This window comes from Hyperoodon ampullatus (assembly GCF_949752795.1).
Source record: "Hyperoodon ampullatus genome assembly, chromosome: 1".
Classification (NCBI taxonomy): Eukaryota; Metazoa; Chordata; class Mammalia; order Artiodactyla; family Ziphiidae; genus Hyperoodon; species Hyperoodon ampullatus.
Genome location: NC_136914.1, coordinates 51,112,439 through 51,127,016, shown reverse-complemented (window position 1 = coordinate 51,127,016; position 14,578 = coordinate 51,112,439). Strand labels below are relative to the sequence as shown.

General features: G+C 35.3%; 1 protein-coding gene across 1 annotated transcript in view; it reads left to right on the top strand.

Annotated features, from left to right (window-relative positions):
- Positions 1-14,578, top strand: part of LOC307059560 (alpha-fetoprotein-like) — a gene marked incomplete at both ends in the record, with an annotated part of 38,629 nt that overhangs the window by 85 nt on the left and 23,966 nt on the right. The window contains 6 exons of the mRNA XM_079713635.1: positions 1,109-1,160; positions 1,306-1,447; positions 2,772-2,983; positions 5,918-6,050; positions 9,065-9,162; positions 10,200-10,329. Coding sequence (XP_079569761.1) covers positions 1,109-1,160; positions 1,306-1,447; positions 2,772-2,983; positions 5,918-6,050; positions 9,065-9,162; positions 10,200-10,329 — 767 coding nt within the window. The remainder of the gene's footprint in view (positions 1-1,108; positions 1,161-1,305; positions 1,448-2,771; positions 2,984-5,917; positions 6,051-9,064; positions 9,163-10,199; positions 10,330-14,578) is intronic.

The window sequence follows — 14,578 nt, the reverse complement described above, 5'->3', positions numbered from 1 at the left end:
GTAGGGAATCCTATTTACAATCTATACACCCATGTGCCAGGAGATGAAACATAATGACTATTAACATATACATGGAAAGGCTTATCTTTCTCTGTGCTCATCACTGTCAGTAGAGTCATTGAAGATTGCTAGAAATTAACCTGTGGCATAGATACAGAAAGAGAATTGATATATTGAAGCAACACACACAGGAAGATCTCATTTTCCATTTTCCACCTTACTTCCACTCTAGGTCAGAGAATGACATATTTCAAACTTGTATTTAAAATTGGATAAATGATTTTAGATACAGCAATAGTGTTTATAGTAGCAAGAATAATCCCATGAGCTACATTATTCAGTACCTACTATGTGCCAGGCACTGTGCTCAATGCTTCACACATAGGCTTTCATTTAACTACCCAATGTAGTAGAAGTTATTTACATTTGATAGAGAAACAGAAACTCTGAGTGCTTAAGTTATTTCCTCAAGGCCATATTGAGTATCAGAGCTAGAAGCTGAACTCAGAATAACTGTCTCCAAAGCCTTTACTTGTTAATATGTAAATAATAATGGTTTCTTTATTAAACAGATAGCTGCTAAGCTCTTTTGAAGCTATTGATATTAGAAGGAAGACACTGTTTTCAATAGAGAGCATGTGTATGTGTATGTGGTGAGTGGAGATGATGAAGATGAAGATGATGAGCGAATCCAAGATGTATGAGTTACTCTCTTTGCCAAATTAAGCCTGGCAAAGTGTTAATGTTTATACTTTTGTTCCTAATGCCAGGCTTTAATTTTCTTAGTGTTCTTTGGGTGTGCTAGTAACTTCTAATAAGAGATAACCAAAGAGTGAAGTTTAATTAATTCAGAAGTATCAATACAGGTATGTGCAACTTATTTGTAAGCCAATGACAGTTAATCTACATGATGTGTTCGACTAGAAAGAAATCATTCACAGAATATGGTTTAAATAAAAGATATATTCTTATAATTTGTTCTGGTTTATGATATAAACAAAAATAAATCTGGAAATTTATGAATGAATAAATATAGATTTGAATTGTCAGGGGGGATTTCAGTCTGGAAGATTTCCTCTTCTGTAAATAAAATCTCATTTTTTTTCAGCCATGCAGCACACTAATAGCCAGAATTATCTAGAGGAGAACTTAAGAGCTGTGTGAGTTTTATTATCAGTATTCTTTTGTTTGAAATGTAAAATCATATGAATTATTTTGGGGGGAGTAGGGCAGTGATATAACAAGATTGATGGAGGAAAAGAGTTTGATTCTATCTTCAGCATTCACACAAGTGTTCTGTTTCAGCACTAGTATTATGGTTGCACAGTTTCTTCAGAAATTGACTTATGAAAAAGTACAAACCATAGTTAAAGAATTGCTAGATCTTGCAGAGAAGCGCAAGAGCCTCAAGCCACATGAATCACCTTCAGAATGTTGTCACCAATTGGTAGGTGAATCATGTTCTGCCTTTTTCTCTCTGTTGTTTTAAAAACTAAATTGCAAACAAAAGATGTTGTTATGAAGTGTGATGATTGAATAATTAGGCAAGGGATTTTAAGGCAACAATATGTACATGTGTCACACTCAAGATATAATCTTTGTAGGTTTATAAACTTACATTTTATCATTTCATATCTGGGAGATCAGACTCTGAGAACCAAATGCTCAAGAGAATGAATTATACCCTAGAATGCCAATTTCTTAATTTAAGTCGGTTGCTCTGTCTCTGTCACTAGAATATTATTGTCTGACATCCTCATATAAAGGTTTCTGGGAAATTAATGTACTCATTTTAAAAGTTTCTAAGAGAACATAAAAAAGAAGAAAAAAGTGAATATTATTATAGGCTTTTTTCCCACTTAGTAGAAAATCTTGAAAATTACTATCATCTCGTAAAATATGTCTATCTTGTGATTAGAAAACTTCTTGATAAAAACTAACATATTCTTATAATCTACATATTTTTGGATCAATTATTCTCATATCAACAATTTAAATACAAATAAATAATTTTCTTTTTTATTTATAGATTTTTTTCACTCCATCTTCTTGGGCTAAAACCTACCTATTTTTTACCAGACTCTAAGTAGTCATAGAAAAATCATTAGTCTAATTAGAGACACACTTTAAATGAAGTTCCTTTGCCAGTGGCTAGCCTCACTTATTTTATATCGATTTCTTCTTATTTCCATTTCCAAAGATGACCTTTTTCTGCCCTTATCCCACAAATCTGGAAGAATACGTCATTTGAGGTTTACAGCATCCCACACATTTACTGCCATTCAAAGATACTTGAAAACTGAATCATTACATTTCTATTTGAATATTTGACACTGAATACACATTGCTTCAGAGTTTAACTTTTAAAATAAGTTCCCATGGAAACCAACTAAAAACAATCAGGAAGCAAGGAAAGCAAACTAACAGCTGTTTCTTGGTGGGGAATTCTTATTAAAAATACCTTGATTTCTTTAGGTCCTGGACATTTTGGCTTACGTTTATTTTAATACCTTCAACAGTATGAAAATGAAGCACTTACATAAGTAGGGAGAAAATGATAAATTCTATTTGGCCAATGTCCAGCATGTGGGAATTTAGACTTAAGAACCTTTTAAAAGGCTTTCACTCAAAAGAGCTATGTCCAGGGACTATTGGATACAGAGTATAACATTATGCACTCAGTTGCCTTTTCTATATAATTCCTTAACTTTCCTGTGGTTAGAAATGTAGACCACAAGTGCCTTCCCTTAAGTTATTATTTCCTCCTACAGATGACTACCTTCCTAGAACATATTTGCAATAACCAAGGGTTGGCTGACAGACATGTATTTTCTGACTGTTGCAATACAAATAACTCAGCAAGACACAAGTGCTTCCTATCATACAAAAAGGATGTTGCAGGTTACAGTGATATATTCCAAATTTCAAATCCTGAGCAGATCTGTGAGATGAACAAAGAGAATCAAGTGCCAGTGAAAGAGAGGTAAGTCACTTTTCCTTGCCAGGTCTTTGAAAAAGAGTATTTTCCAATTTTGAAGACAGATCTTTTGTTTTAATATAAAAGCCTCTGAGTACACAATGCTTGATTATATAAAATTAAAGTGAAAATTTGAGCTACAATTAATTTTTTTCCCTCACAATGACAACATGGTCTTAGTAAACCCAAGAGGGCATGAAAACGTCTGTGCCATGAAACATTAAAAAGTACTAGGATCTGTAAAAGACCCATCTCCTCAAAGGTTAGATTGGTCAGACCAGTAGCAAATGATGTCGAAAAATACAGTCTAGTAGGCAAAGCACAATAAACAGAGTATTGGGAATAGAGAGCAGGTAATAGCTCAGGCAATGGGCTGGTATTTGGGTGGCTCATCAAGGGATAGCAGGAGGGGTACCTGATAGGCATGGAGATAGAGTCTGTCATTGGGAACCTAGGAATAAATAATAATTGTGGATCGGACAAAGATGAGTTTTCTACTCAAGAACTCTGATTCTGTAATTCCCACCTGGAGTGGATAGCATGATAGCCCATGGGTAGGTGAGCTCATATTTTGGTTTCCTAGTTAGCACAGAAGTCTATCTTTTGAGAGTGAGGTGTGAGCAAGTTAGAGGCAGGAAACCAAAACCAGAGAGAGGTAGAAATGACAAGTACAAAGCTTCAGTTCTCAAGGAATGCAGTTCTGGCCATCTGGTCAAGACAGACTCAGACACTGGGAATAAGGGAAAGATCTGATTGCTGGATCTAATGCAAAAAGCATGGTGGTGGTTTGATTTCAGACTTTAGACATGAAACTCTAAACCAGAAATGAATGAGCAGACAGGGTGACTTGATATTGAACAATGTAAACACTTTTAATTCACCTATACATGGGCAGAATTGCCCCAGAAGTTACTGAGCCTTCAGGAAGGAATTAAATGGCCCCAGTCACTTAGGGAGAAAGGACTAAGGGACAAGGGATTGGGCCGGTTCCAACTGGTCTGACATTAGGGGCAACCAAATGGGAAACTGTAATATGAGCTTGGCTACATATTAAGTGAAGTGCTAGCCACTCTAGGTGAGATTTATAAAATCAGGTTTGAGCATTCAGAGATTATGAAATCTAACCAGTACTCAGGCAGTGAATCTAATCTCTTCTTGAACATTTACAATTAAGTCAGTATCAAGGAGTTATTTTATATGTTAATTTAACTTATGTGCATACAAACATAAATATTCAGGGGAAAATAATTTTCTAACTACTTGCTTCATAATTATGTCAACAACTTTGTTTAGTTCTCAACCAAAGAAACAGTAACTTATATCAAAGCTAGAGGGAAAGTCTGCTATTTCAGTCTTATCAAAAGATAGCATAGAATACAGATACACCAAACTGTAGTTATTGTATCTTTGGATTATCTAAGGAATTTTCAATAACAGTTTTGATCATTGTAAGATAAGTGTGACCCTTCGTTACCTTGCAATAGGGACATTCTATCTTTAAATGGCTCTAATGATTAGAAAGCTTTTTCCTTATACTAAGTTCAACTTTGCCTTTGGTGATTTGAAATTAGATTAGGTCATACTGAAAATCCTCTATGGGAACTAAGTTACTGCAGCACAAGAATGAACTCTTAGTTTAGAACAGAGAGCAGAGATATTGAATGGCTCCAATGAAATTTCCTATCAACCAAGAATTTTGCCTTATCTTGGGTGGCAGTTGTATCTTGATAATGTCAATTCTGCTTTTCTTGTTTTACAAGTTGGGCTTGAGAAACTTTGCTGAAATGAAACAAATCTATTGACTGAACTTCCAAGAATAAGGGGGGTGAGGGTGGAGGTTGGGCGGGGGTCAGCATTTTCTCTAGCTTAGCCTTTTGCTTATACTATCCCAGTAAATGATTAAAGCCTTAACTATACTTTCATTTTGGCTTTTTGTCTTCATTGGCTACTCTGGAACTTGGCAGGTCAGCCTTCTCCAGCTCAGCTCAGCTCCTGACACCTCTCTTCCAAGGGGTAACTCAGGAGTGCAAGATCCTTCCATCTTGGAGCTATACCATCTGGAGCATGTGTTTCCAAGGTTACTGCAAAAAAGAAAGAGAGAGACTAGGGAACTGTGCAAAGTAATTAATACCCAAACCTAGGAGTGGTGTATGGCATGTTTATTCATATTTCATTGATTAGAACTCAGTTATATATTCCCACCTAACTGCAAGAGAGGCTGGAAAAGTAGTCTTCCTGTGAACACAAGAAGAGAAAGTGGATTTGTGTGAGCATTGAGCCAGTTTTTGTCTGCAATGTCAACTTTTTTGGGGTATTTGTGTGTATGGGGAGGTGGGGAGTAAATAACATGAGTAAGCATTGTGGAATAGTGTGAGGAGATATGATTATAAGTGAAAGGCAGACCTGGTACCCAGGCTCTATAATGAGTGTAAAGAATAAATTTGAGAAGCAAATTAAGACTGGGATTTAGTAAGAAACCAAAATATTGTGTGACATGTCTTGGAGGACAATGGCATTAACTTTTCTAGTCTAGAAAGATCTTATGGATGATTTCAGAGATTCCTCTTCACCCACCAATAGCTTCTAAATTTAATTCCCCTTCACCAGTTGTACAATCCTCCATTTACAATCAGTTTAGACTATTGAACTTTCTATCTCCTACTACTTATATAAAAATGAAAAGTTTTAATTACTGATTTTCTTTACCTACTGGTCCAGAAAGTACAGTTGGTGACTTCATGGGCACTGTCTAACCTCACAGTGATCTCTCTGTAGTGAACTTTTGATGCATTTAAGTACAGTGTTATCCTATTTCTGTCACCATGAAATTCTAGAAGTTTCAGGTCAACAAAACTAAATGAATCCTAAGTTTTTAAGAAACAGTGTCAGCATATGTTCTTGAATTCCAAATTATATAGCTTTGTATTTGTCAAATTACAAGTACATTTATGAAACTTCTAGGAAGCATCCATTCTTGTACGGACCCACTATTCTGACCATGTCTGCTTGCTATGAAACAGCTGTTCAGTCTTGTTGCCGAGAAGAAAATAAGACTGAATGCTTCCAGATAAAGGTAAACTATTCATATGTCAACTCTTACTTAGGGACTTGCTATGCTAAGTGTGGGCTATGGACCAGCAGCATATGCATCACCTGGCAGCTTGTTAGAAATACAGTCTGAAGATTTTCTCCAGACTTGCGAAAGAAGACTTCATTTTAACAAGATACTCAGGCAATTCATATAGTCCTTAAATTTTGAGAAGCATGATCTAGCATAAATATAACTTCATAATAAATATTTAATATTCCAGTTATTATTTCTGTATAACAAAACACCCCAAAATTTAGTGGCTCAAAAGAATAACAATTAGTTTATTACTCTTATGGTTTCAGTGGGTCAGGAATTCAGGAAGGGCTCATCTGGGCTTTTCTGGCTACTGATTTTTCATGGGGTTGCAGTCAATGGCTGGGGCTCTGAAGGTCTGTAGTACCTGGGGGTTGGTCCAACATCTCTTTCTCCTCATATTATCTCAGGGCCTTTCAATGTGGTCTCTCTGCCTTGGCTGGTTTGGGCTGCTTCACAGAATGGCAGCCTCAGGGCAGCTGGACTGCTGACATATGGCCAAAGTCTCAAGAATGAGTTTTCTAGTGGATGAAGCAGAAATTGCATGGCCTTTTATGACCAGGATTCAAAAGTTACTTCTGCTCTACTCTATTGGTTGAAATATCATAAAATCTCACCAGTTTGAAGGGGAAAGTAAATATACTGTAACGAAGGCTCATTGTAAGAAGAATATGGGATAGAAGTTGTTACTATAGCCATCTTTGGAAAATACAGTTAGCCTCACACTTAATTTGAACCATGTGGCTTTTTCTCCTTCATTGAATAGACATAAATCGGTGATTTGTTCCATGATAAAAGTACTTTTTATGTATGTTCATTAAAGGTTCTAAATATCAACACAAAATAACCATCCTTAGAAGGCACACCAGATAGATTTTCCCAAGGTCATGCTGAAATGAATAGTAGTTTGATAATCGTTTTGATGAATTCCTCAAGTCTAAGGGCAGTGCCGCTTCTTCCTTGCTGTTTTCTTTGATCTCCTCAGTGAGAATTTCTCCCATATTCCTCTCAACCCCTATTTCTCTATTCCTCTAAAGCTATTTCTCCTATTGAGCTCCTCAGTATCTACCTTGTGTAAGAAATTAAATAATGTATCTAAAGAGTCTGACATATGCCAAGTACTCAATAATCGTAGCTATTATCATTAAAACTACTTATATATATTTCTTTCCCTAGTCATCTCCAATTCCTTCAGAAGCCAATTCTGAATTCCTAAGCAGGACAGTCATTTTTTCTCCTGTTGGTTTCATATTATTAAAAACAACAAAAACAAGTGATTGTGTAGACTTAAGTCTCATTACCTGGCATTTTGGAAGAATGAACTTTTTCATGAAGGTTAGTTTTTTTTAGGTAACTTGTTTCAAAGTTTTCTTAATCTTAACCCTTTCGGAGGAAATTTTTCCTTAATGTATGACATGCCCCTATAATTTTTTAAAAAAATTTTATTTGAATATAGTTGATTTACAATGTTGTGTTAGTTTCTGCTGCACAGCAAAGTGAATCAGTTATACATATACATATATCCACCCTTGTTTAGATTCTTTTCCCATATAGGTCATTGCAGAGTATTGAGTTCCTTGTGCTATACAGTAGGTTCTTCTCAGTTATCGATTTTTTATATAGTAGTGTGTATATGTCAATCCCAATCTCCCTATTTATCCCTACCCTCCCCCGACCCCAATTTCCCCCTGGTAACCATAAGTTTATTTTCTACATCTGCGACTCTATGTCTGTTTTATAAATAAGTTCATTTGTACTTTTTTTTTTAGATTCCACATATTAGCAATATCATATGATATTTGTCTTTCTTTGTCTGACTTATTTCACTCAGTATGACAATCTCTAGGTCCATCCACATACTAAGCATAAGCAGATGCTTTTAAGTTAGCTAAGAGTTCTTTTCACCTCTCCCTCACTTTGTGTTTTTTACAGTCTTGCTGCCTCCAGAATGTCTGTTCCTAGAAGTTCTTACTCCTTGCCCAGAGAAAACTGCATAGCCAATCATGTAAAAAGTTGTATCTATGATCAGAGAATATGGTTTATGAGTTAAACCTTCACAGACTCTCTTGTGAAGAAGTGGATAAGCTTGTTTGTATTTGATTTCAAATGAGTATAATATAACAAAATAAGAATAAAAATAATAATTATATTTATAATTAATCATAAAGTATAATTTATTATCGTTGTGCCAGATTTGTGGTTTGAATATTGCCTCTGTATACATTATCTAACTTGTTCTTAAAAAAAAGCATTGTAAGGTGCTGTTACCCCAAGTTAAAATAATATATGGTCAATATAATGTTTTAAGTGAATGTATAGAGCTCTTCTGAAATTTAAAATGTTGTTATTCTCCCACTACACAGAGATACCAATTTTGGTATATTTCCTTTTATTCATTTTTTTCATTCACAGGTTTTATTTTGTACATTGTTGTGATCAAATTGAATATATAGTTTTGGTTAGAGACTTAAATACATGTGCTTTTTATTAGAAGTCAAAAGTCAAAATTCTGGGTTAAAGAATACGAACATTTTCTGGGGGGGGCTCCATTAATATATATTGCAAAACTGGAGCATATGTCATAGATAAGCATTTGGAGACATGTTCAAGATGACAGGGCTAGTAACTTGAATAAAACCAAAATACAACTGTAAGACATTATCAAAAGTTATTCTAGTGGCTCTCTGGATTTTTGTTTGTTCACTTTCTTGTTCTCATTTATATGCCAAATGTCTAAGTTCTGGGATGAACAATCTCTGGGGAAGGGAGATGCTATTTTATAAAAAACAAAAAACAAAAAAACAGAACCTTCACCAAATTATGCTTTTACATTTGGCCTCATAGATAAGACAATAAAAACTTTCTAATTTTGAGGAGATACATGATTTTAATTTTTCTCTCTTCTTTACTAACCATGAGATGAACTTCTTCTGTTCTTTGATGAGTCGGTTTTCTAATTACAGCTAGAACCCATCAGAAAATACGTTAGAGAAATGTCTTCGAGGCATCACCACTTATGTGAGATTGGGATTAAATTCAACCACAAAGTAGCAAAAGCAGTGTAAGTTACCTATTTAGATTTGTGGACTTTGTTGCTTTGGATCACCCTCTTTGATTAAACTCATTTGAAAAATCATTTATCTTTCGTTTGTTAATGTCTTAGTGCAAATCTGTTTCCTTTTTCTTCACGTGTGCTACTTGCCTGTTCAATAGGGCACACTGGGCTGTGCCTGAAACTGCACAGTCCTCCTCTCTACCCACTATCTCCTGTGGGGTTGATATCTCCTTTATCAACTTCTTCCAACAGCTCAAATCCTTTAGGCTCTTCTCCAGTGCACAAAAGATTCTGTGCATTCAGATGCTCACACTTAGTAGCTCTGCATGGTAAAGGCTGGAGTACAAAAGGTATTTTTCTCTTGGAAGATAAGAAATATTTTGGCTCTAATGTCATGTAGGACAGAAAAAGTGAGTGGTGTTTTTTGGGATGGGGATAGAAGAGTGTGGGGTGGGAGGGGAATTTGATGCTACTCAGTGTGCCTCTATCTTGGGGCCAGATTGTGTTTCTGTCCCAAGTTTACCCCTGAAGATATGCATCTTCCCTTATATCACCTTCTTCCCCAATTTAGGATAACATTGGGCTGCCTGGAAGCTCAGTTTTCCTTATAAGGCAAACCCATTTTTCATATTTCTAGAAAAATTTCAGGGATGTTTTTCAGTTGTCAACAGAGAGGGACAAGGGAGAACCAAACCTCTTACAATTATTATCTTTCTGATAAAGAATTTTATTTGGAAAGTCAGGTCAGATAAATTTCCAAATTACCTATCTAAGCAACTCAACTACTTTAAGCAATAATTTGAATGATGAAAATGACTGTATTTACACGATTATGAATTGAATAATTTTCATTTTGTGATTTACATCTTTGTATGGCTCTGGGTTCTATCACTGTAGAAATAGAAGACATTTATAATATACAACTGTCTTCATCCTACATTTGCAACTGTGTTTCTATTCTTTTGGTTACTCAATGAACTACAACTAATTTTAGAAAGAATTGAATTCAAAAAACTGTTTAAAATGTACATTTTTTTTTTCAGGGAATTGGTTCTGTTGACTAAAAAACAACCTAAAGCTAACTTTTCTGAAATTGCCAAACTGGCCATGGATATTAAAAATCTGCATCAGATCTGTTGTGAAGGAAATGCAGTAGCGTGTGTGCTTGGCAGAGTAAGACTTTCTCTTTTCTTAAAACTCTTTAAAATACTTGTACTTTTAAAATAAAGGTGAGGGTGGTATAAATGAATCTAAAAAAGTAATTATCATTTCTCAATATTACCAACAGAATGGTGTCTCCCCTCCTCTCTCTTCTCTTCTCATGAAACAATTTTTTTCTTTCTTTTCCTCCCTTCCTTGCTTCCTTCCTTCTTTCCTTCCTTCCTTCCTTCCTTCCTTCCTTCCTCATTCTATCTACTTTATTCTTTTATTCTTAAAGTTTTAAAGCCGGCTACTAATTTTCTTCCAAATTGGGATTGTATTTCATTAATCTTTGAATCTCTAGAAAGTCTTAGAATTGCAAACTATACCCTCAGGCCTTATCAGCCTGGAGGAAAGAAGAAACCACCAAAAACAAAGATGTGGCATCGAAGGACAAGGGCCGGGGCATGGACAGCATAGAACTCACCTGCCGCACGTCCAAATGTAAAGTCTCAAAATCCCAGAGAAGGAAAAAATTGTAGCTGTTAAAATCCTGATAACGTTTTAGTAAATCACAAGTTACAAGCATGTTCCTATTCATTCTACAAGTTTGAAAACTGAATAATTTTCATCATGATAAAAAATAAAACAGAAACAAAGGAAGACTACAATCATGATTTCAGTGAGAAATCTATGACTCTTATGGGCAGGAATCCTTACCCCCAACAATTTTTGTCCCATTACACAACAGATTAAGGAATGTGGGTAACAATATCAATTAAAATAGAAAAATCATTGAATCGAACACTCAGTAGAACCCCTAAGATTCTAAGTCCTCAAATGTCTACTTAGCTGGAACAGAGAGTTGGGGTCGGACCATAGCTTTCCCCTGGCAGCCATCGCAGTTGGCCATTGTTTGGTCAGTGCCACATTCAGCTTGACCGAAAGATGGTGGCTGCTACTGCCAATTCCATCCTGGAGATAGACAATATAAAGTTGCTTCTTGGATTACTTCCTGTATGGCAAGAATCTCAACGCATACTGGAAGCAATACTATCCTATACACTTAGAAGTCGTGCTGGCTCTTTAGGACAGACTCTCAGAATCCTATTTGCATGAAGATTAGGTGAAAATTACAGGGAACTTTGGGACCTATCCATAGGTATTAAAACAAAACAAAAGAAAAATCTCTAAAATCCTTTAACACATAAAAAATACCCATGCCAAACTGGTAACTCTAGAACAGCTCCTGTTATGGTCTATACTATGACAGGAATGCTAGAACAATCTCCAGTTATTTAATTGCATTAGGTAGTATTCATAAGCAATATAAGGTAACTTTAGATAGTTCTGGCATTCCTGTTTTATTCTAGACTATAAAGGAAACAGGTTTAGAGTTATTAGCTTGACAAAATACTTTTATGTGTTGAGATGTTTCGCTCTCTTTTAGAGGTTGTCTTGTTTTGTTTTAAATAGGATGAATTCTGAACATTAGTAAATATTCTTTTGTCTTCTTAGGGTGATCATTTGATTTTTATTGTTTGACTTATCCATTGAAGAATTATATTAGAAGATTTCTTAATATTTACCCATTTTTACATTGCTCAAGTCAATATCATTTTACTATATGTATGGTCTCTCTCTCTCTCTACATATATATATATATATATATATATATGTCACATTTTTGCATTTATCTTTTGATGTGAAATGGATCTAGAACTTTCTTTTTTGGCACATATTTTATCATGTTTTAGTATCCAGTTATGATAACTTCTAAAAGATGAATTAGAATTTTTTTCCTTTCAAATTCTCTGAAATAACTTAAATAGCACTGTAACTTACCTGTTTTCAGGTTTGTCTGTGAAACTGGAGGAGGGATGGAGATACAAACTGATGTGACAGCTTCTCCATTTCTTTTGTTATGGATTTATTTAAACATTGTTTCAGTCAATCTTTATTATTCATGAATTCTGTACTTGAGAATTCACCTACATGCCAAAATTTATTTGTGACCCCCAAATCAATACTCACAGCACTTTGTGGTCATTCCCAGATTTATGCATGCTCAGAGCAGTGGAAATCTGAGTTGCCAGATGTGCATGGCTCCAGCTATAATAGAACAAGTTGATGCTCTCTGCCTTCTTGTTGTAGCTCTCATACTGTAAATAGGTGTTCTTTTTGCAGTCTATTTAGTGCCACATTTTCTGCATTTCTGTGCTTTTTGTTGATGAGTTAGCTGTTTAAAATGGCCTGAGAATAGTTCTGAAGTGTTGTCTAGTGTTCCTAGAAGCTGTGATATGCCTTGTGGAAAGAATATGTATTTTATTTTATTAGAGTATAATTGCTTTACAATGGTGTGTTAGTTTCTGCTTTATAACAAAGTGAATCAGCTATATATAAACATATATCCCCATATCTCCTCCCTCTTGTGTCTGCCTCCCACCCTCCCTATCCCACCCCTCTAAGTGGTCACAAAGCACCGAGCTGATCTCCCTGTGCTATGCGGCTGCTTCCCACTAGCTATCTATTTTACATTTGGTAGTATATATAAGTCCATGCCACTCTCTCACCTCATCCCAGCTTACCCATTCCCCCTCCCCGTGTCCTCAAGTCCATTCCCTATGTCTGCATTTTTATTCCTGTCCTGCCCCTAGGTTCTTCAGAACCTTTTTTTTTTTTTTAGATTCCATATGTATGTGTTAGCATACGGTATTTATTTTTCTCTTTCTGACTTACTTCACTCTGTATGACAATCTCTAGATCCATCCACCTCACTAAAAATAAGTCAGTTTCGTTTCTTTTTCTGGCTGAGTAATATTCCATTGTATATATGTACCACATCTTCTTTATCCAGTCATCTGTTGATGGACACTTAGGTTGCTTCCATGTCCTGGCTATTGTAAATAGAGCTGCAATGAACATTGTGGTACATGACTCTTTTTGAATTATGGCTATCTCAGGGTATATGTCCAGTAGTGGGATTGCTGGGTTGTATGGTAGCTCTATTTTAGAATATGTAATTTAGATAAGCTTTGTTCATGCATGAGGAATAGTGCTGGTGGCTATGAGTTCAATGTGAATAAATCACCCATATGCAGTAGTCCCCCTTATTGCCCCCTTTGCTTCCTGAGGTTTCAGTTAATGACAGTCAACTTTCCTCTGAAAATATTAAACAGAAAAATCCAGAAATAAACAATTCACAAGTTTTAAATTGTGCACCATTCTGAGTAGCATGATGAAATCTTGTGCCACCTTGTTCCATCTCATCGGGGCCGTGAATCATCCCTTTTCTCGGGGATTAGTCACTTAGCAGCCATATAGATTATCAGATTGGCTGTCCTGGGATCACAGTGCTTGTGTTCAAGTCACCCTTACTTTACTTAACAATGGCCCCAGTGCACAAGAGTAGTGATGCTGGCAATTTGGATCTGCCAAAGAGAAGCCATAAAGTGTACCCTTGAAGTGGAAAGGTGAAAGTTCTCAACTTAATAGGAATAAGAAAAAAAAATCATATGCTGAGGTTGCTAAGATCAGTGGTAAGAACAAATCTTTTATCTGTGAAATTGTGAAGAAGGAAAAAGAAATTCATGTTAGTTTTGCTGTCACACCTCAAACTGTGAAAGTTTTGGCCACAGTGCGTGATAAGTGCTTAGTTAAGGTGGAAAAGGCATTAAAATTGTACAATAAGGTATTTTGAGAGACCAGATTCACATAACTTTTATTACAGTATATTGTTATAATTGTTCTATTTTATTATAAATTATTTTTGTTAACCTCTTACTGTCCCTAATTTATAAATTAAACTTTATCATAGGTATGTATGTACAGGAACAAGCATAGTATATATAATATTTGGTACTATCTGCAGTTTCAGGCATTGACTGGGGGTCTTGGAATGTAACCCCTGTGGGTAAGGGGGGCTACTCTATATTAAATAAGGTGTTTTTAAACAGAAACATACACAAAATAAGGTTACGTCTTGATCTGTTGATGAAAATGTGGCCAGAGACTTGCAGAAAACTTGTTCTGTATTTCCTCTAGGGTAGATGATTCAATATTCATGAATTAAGTATTTATAACTACTGTGAATAATGAGAATCAACTGTACTTATTTTTGTCAGGTTTTAAAATATACATTTTACTTTAAAAAAATCTCCTTCATTAGCACTTTCTCATTTAGAAATATACAGTTCTACATGACAATATTATTATTTGATAACTAAAAACATCAATTACGTAGTTATACCTCCTTTCCCCCCATATATATATGTTTTCTCCT